Below are 18,817 nucleotides of genomic sequence, written 5' to 3'. Positions count from 1 at the left end.
CTTCACTGGTTACCTGTATTCTACCGTACTCAATACAAAATTCCTTTAATTACACACAAAGCCATAAACCAAGCTACACCAACATACATAGCTTCTTTTATCTCAAAATATCATCCAACACGACCTCTACTCTCCTCCCAATATCTGCGTCTCTCATCCACACTCATTACTCACTCCCATTCCCGACTGCAGGACTTTCTTCGGGCTGCACCCACTCTGTGGAATGCCCTACCAAACACAATAAGACTCTCCTCCAGTCTCCAAACCTATAAGCGTTCCCTAAAAACTTATCTCTTCAGGCAAGCTTATCAAATTCCAGAACCAGTCACAGAACCTTGCATTCTGGTGGAATCGATGCAATAAAGAATACGGTATCTATCCTTATGTATCAATGCCTATTTCCCTATAGATTGGGCCCTCCTACCTTTTGATTGTCTGTAAATACCCTGTTTGTTGTATCACTGTCTCCTTTGTAAAGCGCAACAGAATATGCTGCTCTATATAAGAAACTGTTAATAAATAACTAAAGTACTCTTTATTGATGTATGACTTTAACCCTCTTCATAAGGATGAAAGATGGCATAGAATTGACACGTGAGGAGACTTTTAAGTACCGTTTCAAGAAAGATGGGAAAAAACACATTTTGATCATTAATGAAGCCACCAAAGAGGATACTGGTCGTTACACAGTGGTGACCAATGGTGGATCATGTGAAGCTGATCTTGTAGTGGAAGGTAGCAATTTGCAGAACAACTTTTATATGTGCATGATAATTGTGTGTAGCAAATCTTACATGCTTCATACTGTTTACAGATAAGAAGCTAGAGGTCTTACAGGACATTGCTGACCTGACTGTAAAAGCAGCTGAACAAGCTGTCTTTAAATGTGAGGTTTCTGATGAGAAGGTGACTGGCAAGTGGCTTAAGAATGGAGTGGAGATCAGACCCAGCAAGCGTATCACTATGACGCATAAGGGCAGGTAAAGGCACTAATCTCAATGCAGAAGCAGCTAAGCTTTGCTATTCACTTTTTATTTTATTTTAAGTGGAACGTTTGAATACCGCTCATGTTCACTAGATAGCAACATGTGGTTGTCGATTTGAGCTATGATGTTTAGACCTTGGTACATAGGAGTCAGACAGCATACTCGATAAAGAACAATGGGGGCTTTTGCAAGATATTTCCATGAAAGATATTTCCATGAAAAATATTTCCATGAAATCCCTGGCGTTAAGATATTTTTACATAGCTAGGATACATAAAATCCCTCAAAAAGTGTAGTTTCTGTCTAATTTTATGAAAACAGGCTTACTGATTTGGGAAATACAGTATTAAGCAAATTACTGTTGCACAGGTGGTATAGGTCATTTTGATTGACAGGAAGTAGGCGTCTGGAGTGGGTAACCGGCCCTATAGTTGAAGTGTTAAGAAAAGTGTCCGAGGATAAGCTAGGTGTGTCTGAGCATTCTAGAGAAATGTGTGTGACAGCTTCAGGTGACATTTTTTCCATGAAAAAACTAGTGTTTTTTTCCTTACTTCTGCCTGTTGCTGTTGGGTATAATGTAGGGCCAGTGAATGAGGAGACATTGACACTTGATTGAAAGGAATAACAGTCTTCCAATGAGCCTGTTTAATTAAAAGTTCAGTTGTCAGTGAATCTCAGGTATCGTATGTGGAATCTGTGCGTTTTAGCAAACAATTGTTTAACACAGGTTATACACTTCTGTCTAATTAAATAGCAAACGTGATAACCAGACTTTCTGCATACACTATCCTTACTTCTTGAATTTGACACACCGTATTATTCCTCCAATTAAATATCAGCTTTCAACGGTATCAACACAAGTAAACGTAATACTCTCATAAGAGCTAGGCTGTCTCTTGCCGATTTAAGTATTTGGGGTAACGCCCTCTCACCCTGAGCCAGCCGGCCCACCAAATCTGTATTTAATAGTTTCACTAGGGTGAACTGTAGCGGTCCCACTAACTCAGGGTGGCAATGCTATTTTCTATCAAAACTTCCACTGTACATAAAATAACATAACACTTTGTAACTTTTAGATTCACGTAATATATTTCTGAATAACTTTGGTGCACCAGTAGTATGTCCCTACCAGGCATCCAGGTAAACATTACCATATAATTGACTCAAGTGACACAATTCTTTGAAAAGCTGAGACTCAAAAGAGGGGCCATGGTCTGAAAGAATCTTCTGTGGGAACCCATATGGTGGGACGAACGAACGCCCTCCAGAAGATTTCTGCAGTGGTCCTGGCCGTCAGGTCTCTCACCGCATCCAGCAGCAGCACAGGTTTTCCAGCCTAGAGCACTCAGACAGACAAATGTGCTTCAGGGACTATACTGTATAGTATACAGTGTATACTGTGTAAGGATAATGTCTGCAAGTCTTTGTTCTGCCTCTACAAACACAACATATGACAAATCACAATTTTCAAAATGCAAAAAAGTTAGATAAACCGCTCAATATAAGCCATGTACAAAAAATAGTAACGTCCTATCCACATGTAATAATGACCTGAATAAATTATTTTCACAATTATATCCATCCAGAATCCACAAATTAGTGATTGATGATGTGAAGCCAGAAGATGAAGCTGATTACACCTTTATTCCAGATGGATATGCACTGTCACTCTCTGCTAAGCTGAACTTCCTTGGTAAAGTTAAACTCACTGCTATTTGCATTTTGTATTTTCTCAGCTTTAGGCCTGCTGTATTTGTGTCTTTTCATTTTCTTTGTGCAGCATAAATGTAAAACACAATGTACAGTAGGTGCTACAATGTTTATTGTCATGTTTATTTATTTTTTTTCAACAGTCCATGGGGTAAATTTACTAAGACGAGATCTATTAATGTTGGTTTGCTGGTATGGGCAACCAATCAGATTCTACTTCTTATTTATTCAGCACCTTCTGGGAGATAATAGATAGAAGCTAATTGGTTGCCCATAGCAACATTGCATCTTCAAAAGAACTACCATTTTAGTAAACTTACGCCTATGAATTACGAAGACAAGCAGCTGGGATTGAGTTCTCATGGCCATTGGCACTTTTTCACCTATATTGTGACATGGCAGGTAGGAGTTGGTTGGTTGGTTGTTTATCACTCTCAATTTTATCACTTTTGAAGGTTATTGCATCGGTCCCATGAACTTTCTAACAGCTCTTAGATTAAGTAACGGCACATGGGAGCCTTCTTGTACAAAAAGATTGACTCCAATGTGTCTGATGTTGATGTTACAGTATGTCACTATACTATACTGTGGCAATAACAATGCAGTATCAAAAGCTATCACATATAAAACAAATGTGTAACACATGTTTCCAATATAAGAGCAGAATTAGTGTGAATGACAAAAAGGCATCTTACTCTATCTCCAAATGTACAGGTTGTAAATCACACAACTATTTACATATGTAAATAGGAGTCCGAGGTCAGATAGGCAGCAGGTTCAGCAGGTCTGATGTGCACGGGAACACACATCAGACCTCAGGGGGATGTAAAACACGTTGGGATCAGGTGAAATCAGCCCAAATCGGACGAATGTATGGGCATCTTAAGAAACATAGTTTTTCAATTGATCCTATATCTGATTAAGTGGATATCATAATCACCATTAAGCCTCAACTGAAAGCAGTTTATAATAGGGTAAGTGTATTAACATACTGTACTAGATCTGAATGCTGGGGTGTCCAGCTCTGCACAGAATGTGTACAGTACACAGCATTTTATTTGAGTACAATTAAAGTTTGAACTATACTTTATCCAACCCTACTCACCAGAGGCGTGAGTTCATCCCATTTGGTCCAGAGAAAAATTGGAGTTTGGTGGCCCCTCCCACCACACATATCTAGAATTATATAGATAGCACAGAATCAGTATTAACCATTGGGTCCTATCTTGCTTTTTGTAGCACAGGCTGACCTGTACCTGGCAGGAGAGCCATCCTGACCCCTATTGTAGGTGTTGGCAGAATAGAGGCAATTAACTATGCAGCAGCAGTGGGTACACTGCAGCGGAAGCATACTTACTGGAAGATACAACTGTGAACCACACAGGTGTTGCTGTACATGCAGGTTCCCCTTCAGAGGCATGTAACTCCATTGCCTCTATGAGTTACGTCAATAACAGTGCCCCAGTACTGAAGAGTCTTTTCTATATTATTGCAGGTAGTTTCTTGTGTTGAATGCAGATATCTGATATATTATAAAGGCACACTTGTGCTCTTATACAAAGGCTGAATCACATAAAGTGAATTTTCCCATTAAGGGATTCCTTAGACTGAGACATTATTTTTGAGGGGCAACTACTTAAAACGGATTGAACATTTTGAGCTAAAATTTGGCAGGGATGCATAGAACTGTCACATGGGGGGAAATTTACTAAAGGAAATTTGTAAAAAATAGGTGGATTTGTATCCAGAAATACACTTATTTTTGACATTTACTATCCCGAAAATACGTCAATTCGTATTTGTATTGATAGCACATCAATACGAATACGAATTGCCATATTTTAGGGATAGTAAATGTCAAAAATAAGTGTATTTCTGGATACAAATCCACCTATTTTTTTTTTACAAATTTCCTTTAGTAAATTTCCCCCATGGTGCCACATTTCAGAGCCCAAAAATATGAAAAAGGAATTGGGAACATTCTAAAATCTAAACAGTTCTCTCACTTCCTGTTTGGTCAAAACTGACACTTTTCTGTATTACTCTATGATAGATTTTTGGGAAGGCATAAATTAGGGTAGAGAATGAACTAACACTTAAATTCATCACATCTACACAGTAGCCACCTGATGACAGGGGCGGGGCTTAATCACTAACCCCACCCAATCAGTGAGTATGCCCCGCAGATCTGCCCCCCCCCCCCCCCCTCAGATAGAGGCAGCAGCCTTTTCGTCTTTAATCCTTGGTATTTCAGGCATTGCACTGTGGTAGGAAGTGCTAAAATTATACGATTCGGGTGATTTGACCCATGGACCCAGGGGCAATTCGTGGGAGACGGATGGCGCTGCTGGAGGGCCAGGAGGGGGACCCGATTTCAGGGTAGGCAATGCTGGTGTAGGTGTAGGTGAGAATAGACTGGAAATGAGTGGAAATAAATGTTATTGAGGTTGATAATAGCATAGGAACGAAAAAAAATTCTGTGATTTTAGCTGTTTTTATGATTTTTTATTTTTAAATCCATAACTAAAACCAAAACCCGAAAGGGTGGCTTTGGCAAAAAGAGTCCAGATCCAGTTCTAAAATAAAAAACAAGTGTCCAGTGCACATCTCTAATAATAATAATAATAATAATAATAATAATAATAATCATTATTATTATTCAATATAAAATGTGTGCCCTTCATTTTGTGCTTTTAATTTTATATAGACTGATCATAATAAAAAACTATTCAGCCGCATTGCGGAATAATAGTTACTGTGAAGCACACTCCTAATTGTCACTTCTATTTCATTTCAGAGGTCGTTATTGAATATGTTCCTCTTGAAGGTGAGAACAAAGCTTTTCTAATGTAGATAAGTACTGTATTAAAAACTCAGTTATTGTTTTTATTTAAAAGAACGAGATTTCATTAGTATGATCCATAGTACTAACTGCATAAAACACATAATTATATATGTAACACATGCACAGAAACAGATTGTCCTGGAAAATAAAGTGTGTTATGTTTTTACTTTCTCTAGAACCACCCAAAATCCACTTAGACTGTAGTGGCGGAACCCCTGTAAACACAATTATTGTTGTGGCTGGTAACAAGCTGCGTTTTGATGTTCCTATCACTGGAGAACCCGCACCAACTGTTACTTGGTTCAAGGAAAATGAGGTAAATTAATCTGTGCCTCTCTGGGAATTTTAAAAAATATTATTTCCTTATTATATGCCAGTAATAAGGGTTCCTAAACTTTTTTGAATCGAGACACCCTAGAGCACGGGTGTCAAACACAAGGCCCGCGGGCCGAATCTGGCCCGCCAGACCTCCTCATGTGGCCCACGCGAGGAGATAGCATGCAGGGGCAGTGTGTCTAAAACAGGAGTGCTGCGGGCTGCGTCCGCGGCCGCCTTACCTGTTCCTCCACTGTCGGCGGCCATGTTCCCTCTGATGCCCGGCAGTGACAGACACTGGGTGGGGACGTCATGACGATGACGCCGCCCGCCCATGCGTCTGTAGAGAAGTAGGAGCAGGCAGGGAAGCTGGACCGGGAGTCGGGGACAGTGTGGCCGCAGCAAGCAGTGAAGAAAAGCTGGAAGCCGCAGCAGCTGCAGGACAGACGGAGAAACAGTAAGTGAGGATGAGGATCACACTCCCAATAAAAAATATATATATATCTGCTGTTTCCTGAGGTGTCCCCGTGTATAATAATAATAATGCCATGACACCACAGGCTGCTCCTCTTGTATAATCATTTATGTGTCATGGCATTACTTTTATTATATTATACAGGGGCAGCAGTCTGTGGTGTCATGGCATTATTATTATACAGGGGGAGCAGCCTGTGGTGTCATGGCATTCATTTTATATTATAAAGGGGGAGCAGCCTGTGGTGTCATGGCATTATAATTATACAGGGGGACCTACAGATACAACCGGCCCTTTGAGGGTGACCAAACTGCTGATGCAGCCCCTGATGAATTTGAGTTGGACACCCCTGCCCTAGAGTATCAGAATTGTTTTCACGGCACCCATTGTCTAAAAATTTGTTATGGAGATATTCAGAAATAATATATAAAGTCTAATGTTGTGTTTATATGTCATACTTACAGTAGGTTCAGTTGGTGAGGGACAATATTTGCTTTTATTTGTCCAAGAATGTTATGATTAGATGCCCCAAGCATCAGTTTGGCCCTGGCCAAACCAATTGGCCCTGGACCACCCCTGCAAGTGTCCTGATCCCTGCGGTAAGGTAGAAGCAAATATATTACATACAACATTACATGTATGTTTATATGTGTTAACAGCCCCCCCCCCCGCAATATGTGGTTTGCGCTGCAGCCCCCACTGCCCCTTACACATTATGTCACAGTAGAAGTGCCCTTTAAACATTATGTCACATTGTGGCGCACTTTACACATTATGTGACTAAGTAGTACCTAGGGATGTGCGAGTTTGGATTGGGGGAAACCGGACACCCTACTATCCGAACCGCTTTCCGAGCCTGTTCGGGAATTCCTGCCCAGACTCGGAGCGCGGGTCTGCTGGCCTTGTGAGATCCCGGCATCCCACAGTCATGTGGCAGACCATGTCGCTGAAATGATTGATTTGTTAAAGACAGTGTGCATGTACTCTTTACACAACATAAGGGTGGGTTGGAGGGCCCAAGGACAATTCCATCTTTCACCTCTTTTTTTTGGCAGTACAGATGGAGCGGGTCCCATCTTTGGCCGGTGCTCGCCAGATCCCTTGCACTGGCGAGCGCTGGTGATAGAGACTGGGACGCGCATGCATCTCACACACACACGCGTCACAGTTTCCTGTCGGCGGGGGGATGGGAACCCTGTCCGTCTCCGCTTCAGGTAGACGGACAGGGTTAGGGGGGGGGGTGCGGCAAGGCGTCGGGGACCCGGGGCGACCGTCGGCGAGGCGGCGGGGACCCGGGGGGAGCCCCGTTGGAAGGGGAAGCGGCGGCTGGCGGGGGATGGCAGCTGGCGAATCTTCCGCCATCCCCTGCAAAGCTGGGACCCGCTCCATCTGTATGTGCCCCCCCCACACACACACAAAATTGTGCGATTTTGGAGATTTTGATGTTTAAAAAAAAAAAACAGATCCAAAACATGAAACATGGAAGGGTGATGTTTTGAAACAGATCCAGATCCAAAACAAGGATGGATATACAGACCCGAAACACAAAACACTAAAAGTGGCCGGTGCAAATGCCTAGTAGTAACCCATACATATTATTTCAAACAGTAGTATAAACGCTTACGAATTATGCAACACAGTAGTATTGCTATTTATACATTATGCCACATTCTAGCAATGCTCATTACACATTATGCCCACAGTACAAGTTCCCCTTTTACATTATGTCATATAGTAGTAGTGCTCATTAGATATATTGCCCACAGTAGTCATATCCCTTACACATTATGCCACACACCAGTACTCCTTACACATTATGCCACACAGTAGTAGTACTTCTTACACTTTTTTACACACAGTAGTGCCCTTTACACATTACATTATGCCCACAGTAGAAGTGCCCCATAAACACTCTGCCACACAGTTGTAGTGGCCCTTACACATTCTGCCACAAAGAAATGGTGCTCCTTATACATTATGCCTCCACTGGAAGTGCTCCTTATACATTCTTTTTTTAACAGTTCTTTTTCTTAGCTAATTTTTACATTTATTTATAGCTCATTTGAAATGTTAGTCTAATGTAGTGATTCGGTTCCCATGTCGGACAATATTCATCTGTTTAAATAAATGAATTTACTGGTGTCAGCATAAAACATAAAAAAAACAGAGCACTACACCACCTCTTGGCCCCTCTCTACAATGGGCAGCTAGTCTGCATACAGTCTCAAAGTATCAGAGTCCTGCCTGTCAAAGATAAGACTTCATAGCCTGGCCTGGCTTGGCCTCTGGCTGCTTCAGCCCCACTTAGGCTGTATACTCAAGCCTCACTTGAATTATATGATCCTTGACTTCCACAATTCCTTCTAGACTGTCTCCACATGGCAGCAGCCTCTCTATACTGCCACAGTCTCTCCTGGACTGTTTCCACACCACAGGCTGTCCTTAGGCGTGTGGTCATACTGTACTCTCTTTTTCTTCTTCATATGTTTGGATCCCCGCAGCCCCAAACAGAATCCATGGCTCCCTATCACCTCTATTTTGATATGGCCACAATATATATAGTTCCAGAGGGTAAAAATTGCAGCAATCAATTAATGCTGGTCTTGGTAAAGAACAACTGATAGCAATTAACAAAATCAATGGTCAAGAATACAAAGTCAAACAGATCCAAGGTCGGTGCAGGTCGAAAACAATCTTAGTCAAAACAATCAGAGGTCAGAAGTACCGGAGCAAAATGATATGACTGCAGCAGGGAGCACAACTAAAGCCACAACTATCACCAGCAATGTGTCCTCGCTGACTATCTACTCCATTCTGATCCAATGATTGGCTGTATTAGTGTGCAAATAAAGCCATATTGACCTGGCAGGCATTTGTATGGCGTTAATTCTGGTGATGACGTGCATGGCAAGAGAATGCTGTAAGGGAGGATGACGTGACTGTGGGAGAGAAAGGTATGAGTTTAATAATGGAAATAATAGACTTAAATTAGTTTTTTTTTTCTGTAAGAATGAGTGAAATATATTAAATAATAATAATTTAATAAAAGTAGAGGAATTTGGTTCATTGAACAGTACATAGAAGTCCACAAACAGTTTTGCAGATAACACCTCTCTTTGGAATGCCACATACTGTATATGCGGTACTCTTTACCTAGCACGGCGCCCGCGATTACAATCGCGGGCGTCGGGGTTAAAAAATCGCGGGTATCGCGGGTAAATCAAAAACGGGTGCGACGCGATGCCCGCGATGCCCGCGATTTTCCCATAGGGATCAATGTTAAAAGTCAGATTGGTCGCGATTTTAGCGTTAATTGGCTCAATGCCCGCGATTTTTACATAGGAAACAATGTTAAATGGGCCACAGAGCCCTAATAGTCCCCCTGAAGTGTGAAATGGCCCCCACAATTTTTAACGCCACCCCACGATCAACGTGAACCCGAAGCGTGGCGAGCGCAGCGAGCCCGCGAGGGGCGGCGGTACGCGTCCTCCGACCTTTTCATACCCCCACTATCCACGTCGGCGTGGAGTTGAGAATAGAATAGTGTGGCGAGCGCAGCGAGCCACCGAGCCCGAAGCGTGGCGAGCGCAGCGGATACCTTCACAGGTAAACGCGTCCCCTCGCGGGCTTCACAGGTGTCCGCGTCGCCGCGGACACCTGTGAAGCCCGTGAGGGGACGCGTATAACTGTGAAGGTATCCGCGTCCCCTCGCGGGGCTCGGTGGCTCGCTGCGCTCACCACACTATTCTATTCTCAACTCCACGCCGACGTGGATAGTGGGGGTATGAAAAGGTCGGAGGACGCGTACCGCCGCCCCTCGCGGGCTCGCTGCGCTCGCCACGCTTCGGGTTCACGTTGATCGTGGGGTGCCGTTAAAAATTGTGGGGGCCATTTCACACTTCAGGGGGACTATTAGGGCTCTGTGGCCCATTTAACATTGATTCCTATGTAAAAATCGCGACCAATCTGACTTTTAACACTAAAATCGCGACCAATCTGATTTTTAACATTGGTCCCTATGGGAAATCGCGGGCATCGCATCGCACCCGTTTTTTAGTGCATGCGATGGTCGCGATGGTCGGGATGGGCGCCGTGCTAGGTAAAGAGTACCGTATATGCTTTAGAGAAGTGCTTCTCAAACTTGGGGCCAGATGTACTAAGTTTCAAAAGTGATAAATTGGAGACTGATACCAACCAATCAGCTTCTAACTGACATTTTTTCAAACACAACCTGTAACAGGACAGGTATGAGGTGATTGGCTGGCTGTTTATCACTCTCGATTTTATCACTTTTGAAGCTTAGTGCATCTTGCCCTGTGTCCTCAGTTTTCCATGTCATCTGGCAGGTGCACCGTGTTCCACCAACTGTCACAGATCAGGCAAAAATGATCTGTGTAGGGTCCTGATGACAGAGTCATAAGGTTCCCATACATGATACAATTGCTGGGTGCGATGAGATGCGCACTCCTGCACACATCTCATTGCAAAGCTATAAAGTATGTGCTGCAAATACTTTTTGTACTAGATTGCATTTCAAAACATATACGATGCAATGCGATCTAGTCCAAATTGCATACAATAATTGTACTATGTATGGGCACCTTAAGAACGTGTGCATTAGAGGGATAGCAATTGGGAATTGTAGTAGCAGCCATGCTTAGAGTGGAAATGGTAGTGTGGATATAGGAGACAGCCAGATAAAGGACAGGACAGAATGATGTGTGAGAAAAGGATAAGAGTAGGGAAGCAGGATGAGCATCAGTTGGCCTTGATTGTATATGGCTTTGAATGAGGAGGCATCCGGTATGTTCGGAGAGGCTGAATAAAGGAAGATTGTGGTCAGAGAGGAATTGGGGCATGTGTACACAGTCTTAGATCTTGGACTACACTTAATGAGCCTCTTTATGCAGTTTCCAAACAATAAATAATATTCACACAGATTAATTATTTCATTCTGTCAATGCAGTCATATTAATATGGTTTTCCTTAATTATCAACATTTATAATAGGAGTTTACGGACATTGAAGGACGGGTCCACATTGAACCTAAACAAGAACTAAGCAGTTTTGTTATTGAAGGAGCAAAGCGGGAGGATGAAGGCAACTACAAAATTGTTGTGACCAACCCTTCTGGAGAGGACAGTGCTGCAATATACATCAAAGTAGTAGGTAAGCAGAACCATATTGTTACTTTGCTAAACAGCTTATTTTAAATGACACAAGGTATGATTTACACCAGAAAAGTCATCACACACTGGCAAGGAGTTGAACGAGCAAATTATGGGCATGGTAGTGTCTAAAGATTCATCAGGTGGTATTACATGCAAAATAGATGTCTAATCATTGCACACACACACACACACACACACACACACACATAAAGTCGCAGGCAAAACTACAATGCTGCAATAATCTAATATTATAAAGCAATCACTGCACTGTATATTTTCTAAATAGTGTCATACCTTCATCATTATACTTTATTTTATACTGTATTCTAGATGTTCCTGACCCTCCACAGAACATAACGATCACAGGTGTTGGAGAGGACTGGGCTGATGTTATTTGGGAACCCCCCAAATATGACGGTGGACAACCAGTCTTAGGTAAGCAATGCTTCCATCAAATATCGTAAACTAACACAGCAGAAGTTTTGCACAAATCAGTATGGAATATACAGTCCAATTTCTGCATGGACAGAATGTCAACAGAATATTTTAATAGTGACCGGGAGGTATGTTTACTAAATGCCAATTTCCATTGATTTCAAATCAATGGAAAACTATCTAGATTGATTTGTTTCCAAGGCAAACATAGTGGCTAGAAATTAAAAAAATAAAAACCTGGCTCCAATTAGCATTTAAGACAACCTGATTACTTACGGTTCTCAGTTCAAAGCAGCAAGCACTACTCAATCCACATACGGTATAAAAAAAAACAAAGAAAATGACATAGAAAAGCTCAAGTAATCAGATTTTATTCTTAGTACAGTAATAAATAATAACAATTTATAAAGGGACATGAAGGGTCTATAGTACATCACTACGGAAGATTGTAAATTCAAAAAATTCATTCACCACCAGTTCACATTCTCACGATTGCAGATTTTCAAATCATACAAACTTTTGGAGTTATATATTATATAACCCTCTCTGTCTCGGGTGTGGTATAGCATGAAAATGTCTAGGTCGACCGCAAAAGGTCAAACTTGACAAAAGGTTGTCACAAGCAAAAGGGTGACATAAAAAGATGTGAAAATGTTGACATAGGTTTTTAACTTTTTGGGGGTCTAATCTGCTATTATTCTAGCAGTTATTGCTCTTCTTGCTTTTCGATGGCAAAGCAGGATGTAATAACACAGAGATGTATTAACATCTCAGTCGCTGGAGTGGGAGAAAGAAAACTCTCCATCCAGCAATCTCTGTATGTTGCATACTGCATTAGCTTAGTACTGGTATGCTGCATCTTGCCTCATGGCCAGCCCCAATACACACGTCTAAGGTCTCACAAAGATCAAGGATCTCATGTACAAAAGAAAGCAATCACTGTTACCAGCATCAGGTACTGCTGGACAGTACACATACCAGCAGGTAACCCAGCTAATGTCTGTTTTTTTTTTTAATGAAACCTGGTTTAATACCGTACATGTAGATGTTCAATATAAATATCGAATTCAGCTGTATCTAGTGAACATAACACTTTATAACACATCTTTCCCTTAGTTCACTTTGTATTTACAAAATGTGGTTCTAATACGTCTGTATCTTTGTAGGATATTTCATAGAAAGGAAAAAGAAAGGCAGCCAGCGCTGGATGAAGATGAACTTTGAAGTGTACAATGACACTAAATATCAGTCAACAAATATGATTGAAGGAGTTTTATATGAAGTTAGAGTCTTTGCTGTCAATGCCATTGGTATTTCACTGGAAGCGAACACTACCAATCCATTCATGCCAATTGGTAAGTTACAGTACCTCTTATACAGTATACACACTCAAGAGCAATATCAACATTGGGCTTACAAAGTGAGCAGTGCTTATTCTAGTTATAGTTCAAAACAGATCATTGTTTACAAATGGTGCTTATATGTGGAGGGTCTTAAGGTGGCCATACATCAGAAAGATATTGTACCCAATCATACAATCTCAATTGATTGTAAGATGGATTGTATGCAGATTGTGTGAGCACATTGTGTGTCCAAAAACCACCAAGGACTGCCGGGGAATAGAAGGGAAATTGGACACAATCATGTGTGCAATCGATCTTTCTGATGTATGGCCAGCATTAGGGCTTTGTACAGCTCCTAAGTCAGCCCCGTCCCTGATGGTGGGGGTCAGTGCAGGCACATAATCACACATGGGGTGTAGCTTAAAGCACTACATGTAATTATAGCATAATATGTGTCACTGTTATATAATTGAGTGGAAGTAGATGCTTTTAAACCATTTGTAAACTGCATATATATACTATATACTATATTTCAGCTCCTACTAGTGAACCTCTACACTTGAAGGTAGAGGATGTCACAGATACTACCTGCACTCTGAAGTGGAGACCACCAGATCGTATCGGAGCTGGAGGAATTGATGGTTATTTGATTGAGTACTGCAAAGAGGGAAGTAAGTAGGAAATAGGGTGGATTTAGACATGCAACAGAAATAAATGATAAGCAACCTGGCTTAGTATTTAGTTCAGTTGTCACTTTAAATCCATAGGTCAAAGCTATTATTATTATTATTATAATACGCATTATTTATAAATGTGATAGATAGATGTTCTATTGAAAAATTCAGGAGGTTAGCACTTATTCACCTACTGTATCTACAGACTGGAGTACCGTTCACTTGTGCTATATATATATATATATATATATATATATATATATATGTAATGTATATATATATATATATATATATATATATATATATGTATATATATATATATATATATATGTATATATATATATATATATATGTATATATATATATATATATATATATATATATATATATATATATATATATATATATATATAGTCCAGGATATCGGCACTCGCCCCCGCAATACAGCTCAATATACAGCCCCGGGTGCCCTCTTGGGTAGACCAAAATGTAGACGACTTTGAAGTAGCGGCACTCTCGGGAAATAACAGACACGAACTCTGTGGATTCGCTTAACGTTTCAAATCTTATTAGGATTTTTCATCAGAAGCTTCTGATGAAAAATCCTAATAAGATTTGAAACGTTAAGCGAATCCACAGAGTTCGTGTCTGTTATTTCCCGAGAGTGCCGCTACTTCAAAGTCGTCTATATATATATATATATATATATATATATATATATATATATATATATATACAGAAGATATATATTTATATATAATATATACACACACACAGATGGGCTGGCAGGAAATAGAGGCACTCCTGGAGAAAGGGACAGAGGCACATTTGGTCAGGCAAGGGTTAGAGTTACATATAGGAAGGAGACATAATAGGTTCACATGGGTAGGTAGGAGGCAGAGGCATGGTGAGTGCATAAAAGGCACACTTGTGGAAACAGGGCAGAGGCAGAGTTGCCTTTATTTCTGATGAATTATTAAAGCACATGAATAGCAGTAAGGTGATATGGGGGGGGGGCATAGGTGAGGGATGAGCTCTGATGATTTTTTTAAAACTGAGACCTTCACAACTGAAGACAGCTACTTCACTACCACTCTTGGCCATTGTGTGTATTGTAGAGCACGGCTGTTGTTTCTTTATGAAATTGGCAAACTTACTAAAATTGACTCTGCTCAGCTCTCCTTTGTCATAGATGAATGTTTCATACACCTTAACCCATGGCGGTAAATGGAAGCAGTGAGTCATGGAGGGCTTCACCCACACAGGATAGAAAAAAATTGTGTGAGACCACAACCACACCTAAGGGGTGCCAAGTGGATACCAGTCTGAGGGCAGACAAGGGATTTAGGGCAGACAGGTTTATAACTAGTCTTGGTGTCTTGGTTGAAAAAGCCAGTCAAGTTACCTAAGAGCCCAGTATGTCAAGATGCCAGTTGGTTCCAGAAGGCCAGTGTCTAACCCTACAAGAATCAGGGAAGACCACAATTCTCTGTGACTGGGTTTATGCTGCTGAGTAAAAACCAGTCCAGTGGTCCCTAAGTATGAGAAAGCCAGGCCTTCATGTGTAAATCTGCAAGAAGCAGAGAGGATTTTGAGAAGGCCAGAAGGAATCTTACCTGTGAGACACAGGACTGAGATTGTATGTGAGATTTTGTGGTGACTAGGTGCCATAGAGAGAGGCGAAGAAGTAAGTGAATGCCCTGACGGTGACAGCTAGGTTGTTTGTTATTTTTCTGTTTCTTTATGCTTCCAGTAAAGTTTTGTTTCATTTACCTGAAAATATGTGTGTGACCCTATTTAAAGCACCCAAAGCACTGCACTACTGAGCCCTCTACTGAGCTAATTACCCCAGAACTGTCACAATTACAGTATATAAGCTTTCTAATCTACTGTATATATACACTATATAGACAAAAGTACTGGGACACCTGGCCATTATACCAACAGGTACTGTAATGAAATTGTATTACATATGCTCAGGGCCGGCGCCACCACTAGGCAGCCTTAGGCATTTGCCTAGGGTGCCAGCCACTGGAGGGTGGCAGTTAGGAGCTGCACCCCCCCCTGGATGGAGATGAGTGGTGCTGGTTGCGGACATAACTCCCCCCACCCCCTGGAGCGACTTGGGCCTCTGCAACCCGCCCCCCCCCTGGGGAGCGTCACGGTGACCCGCGCTGCATCACCGGGCAAGCCCCCCCCATGGAGCATCACCATGCCGCATCGCTTCACCCGGCAAGCCCCCCCCCCCCTGGGGAGCGCTGCGGTGCCCAGTGCCGCAACGCTAGGCACTACCCCCCATATGGAGCAACACAGGTGAGTGCCGGGGCGACCCCCTGTGGATCGGGTGAGCCCCCCCCCCCCCGCCTGGTGCGCTTCAGTGCCTAGCACCGGCCCTGCATATACTTTAATATAGAGTTGGTCCCCCTTTTGCAGCTGTTACAGATTTGACTCTTCTTGGAAGGCTTTCCATGAGTTTGGAGTGTTTCTTTGGAAATTTGTGCTCATTCATTCTGTAGAGCGTTTATGAAGTCAGAGGAGAAGGCCTGGCTAACCAATCTCCATTCCAGTTCATCTCAAAAGTGCTTGATGAGGGTGAGATCAGGGCTGTGTGCAAGTCAGCCAAGTTTATCCACAACAAACTCAACAAACCATGTATTTATAGTCCTTGCTTAGTGCACTGGGGCACAGTCATGTTGGAATAGAAAATGAGAAAAGTTGGAAGCATAGCAATATTCAAAATGTCTTGGTCTGAGGAAGCATTAACAATGCCCTTCACTGCAGAGAAGGGGCATAGTCCAAACTCCAGAAATCAGCTCCATGCCATTATCCCTCCTCCTCAAAGCTACACAGTTGGCAAAATGCAGTCAGACAGGTAATGTTCCCCCAGCATCCATTAAACTAGACTAGCCTATCTGACTGCCAAACAGAGAAGTGTTATTCATCACTCCAAAGAACACATTCCCACTGCTCCGCACTCCGTGTCAATGTTCTTTACGTCACTCCATCCGACACTTGGCATTGGACATGGTGATGTGAGGTCTATATGCTACTGCAAGGCCATGGAAACATATTCTATTGAGCAGTCATTGACACCACCCTGTCATTTAAGTGGTCTTCTGCTTTGTGGCTTATATTCTGTTGTTCCACTTTTTAATAATATCATTTAGAGTTGACTGTGGAATATCCAGGTACAATTTCTCAAACCATCTTTTGCAAAGGTGACATCCCATCACAGTACCACTATTGAATTCATTGAGCCGATTGTGTATCACAAATAGAGATTGCATGGCTAGGTGCTTGATTTTATTCACCTGAGATAATGGGGGAAATTTACTAAGATGGCAGTTGTATTTCACATGGGATGTTGCTATGGGAAACCAATCAGATCCTGTGTATTATCTTGTAGAGGGTGCTAAATAAATAAGAAGTAGATTCTGATTGGTTTCCCATAGCAACATCCTATGTGAAATACAACTTCCATCTTAGTAAATTTCCCCCAATGTGTCTGATTGAAACACCTAAATTCAATAATTCTTTTGTCCATAAAGTGTACATAGTATAATGTACATAATTAATTATTGCTAATAGTGAAATGAATGTGGTAACTAACTGTGAATAACAATCCTATACTCAAAAATTAAGGGGTTAGCATTGTCAGTTTCAGATAATACAGATAATATTCAGTCTAAAACTACCATCTATTTTATGTTTTTACTTCAATAATATACGTTACCATCTTTTCTGTTTCTGTCAGCTGATGAATGGATTGAGGGCAACAAGGAGCTTGTGGAAAGATGTGGATACACTGTGAAGGGTCTTCCAACTGGAGAAAAGCTTCTCTTCAGGGTGCGTGCTGTCAATATTGCGGGCAAAAGTGAGCCAGCAATTTTTGGACAGCCGGTTACGATCCGGGAGATTGTGCGTAAGTTATTTAATTTTTACCCATTCATATAACAGAAGTGTAATCAAGTGCAATGGCTCTAATAAAATAAATGTTCTGCATTTGCAGGATTTTATGATCATAGTTGGAAGGTAAATGTTTCATATTTGATTAGATTTTTTAGAATGGAAAAAACTTGGCATGGGGAAAAAAGCTAAACAGGTTTATTTGGGCCATGACAAAACAAAAGGGGCAAGGACATCAGGGGCCAGATGCACTAAGCTTCAAAAGTGATAAAATTGGAGAGTGATAAACAGCCAGCCAATCAGCCACTGCCTGATATTTTTCAAACACAGTCTGTGACATGACAGGTAGGAACTGATTGGCTGGCTGTTTATCACTCTCCATTTTATCACTTTTAGTGCATCTGGCCCCAGGTGAGGTATTGACATCATTGTGAAATGTTTAGGAATCAAAAACATGAAGCAATCATTTGATGTATTTACACATTCATGTACAGTTTTAAATGTTGCACTGTGCCATATCCAAAAGATCTCTAACAAGTGTACCATCACTACTGGGGGGAAGCATGTCCATGGCTTGTTGGAGTCAGCCATTAAATGAGATATCTGGGACACAAAAATCTTGTGTGGTGTAGTAAAAAATAAATTGGGCAGAAATAGGTAGAAAAGTAGGACTGCCAAAATATGTGTCAGATGGCTGCACAGAGACCTTATCAATTCGGGTACTATCAGATCCATCATTGCCAAGTTTGAGGGTCGCTCATCTGTAGTACTGTACTATCCTAAGTGGAATCTTCTCTGCAGTCTTCCTCTGATGCCTGTACTACCAGTGCGGGCTGTGCTGACATCCCACGTGTAATGGAACCTGCTGGCTAAGGGTCTAGGCGCACTTCCATGTTCAGTCAAGTCATCTTACTACTTAACTTCCAATAGAAACCCTCTTCCTCTGTCCCAGCCAAT

The 18,817-nt window shown here is 41.6% G+C and overlaps 1 protein-coding gene across 1 annotated transcript in view; it reads left to right on the top strand.

Annotated features, from left to right (window-relative positions):
* LOC146041552 (myosin-binding protein C, fast-type-like) overlaps positions 1-18,817 on the top strand; it is an 87,572-nt gene that overhangs the window by 40,486 nt on the left and 28,269 nt on the right. Inside the window, exons 13-22 of the mRNA XM_083161508.1 lie at positions 569-735; positions 815-980; positions 2,573-2,679; positions 5,494-5,523; positions 5,718-5,857; positions 11,341-11,500; positions 11,833-11,937; positions 13,104-13,292; positions 13,817-13,951; positions 17,709-17,876. Of these exons, the coding sequence (XP_083017634.1) occupies positions 569-735; positions 815-980; positions 2,573-2,679; positions 5,494-5,523; positions 5,718-5,857; positions 11,341-11,500; positions 11,833-11,937; positions 13,104-13,292; positions 13,817-13,951; positions 17,709-17,876 (1,367 nt within the window). The remainder of the gene's footprint in view (positions 1-568; positions 736-814; positions 981-2,572; positions 2,680-5,493; positions 5,524-5,717; positions 5,858-11,340; positions 11,501-11,832; positions 11,938-13,103; positions 13,293-13,816; positions 13,952-17,708; positions 17,877-18,817) is intronic.

Source organism: Crinia signifera, chromosome 19 (assembly GCF_055691185.1).
Source record: "Crinia signifera chromosome 19, ASM5569118v1, whole genome shotgun sequence".
Taxonomy (NCBI): Eukaryota; Metazoa; Chordata; class Amphibia; order Anura; family Myobatrachidae; genus Crinia; species Crinia signifera.
Note: the sequence above shows the minus strand (reverse complement) of the source record. Positions and strands in the feature narration are given on the sequence as shown.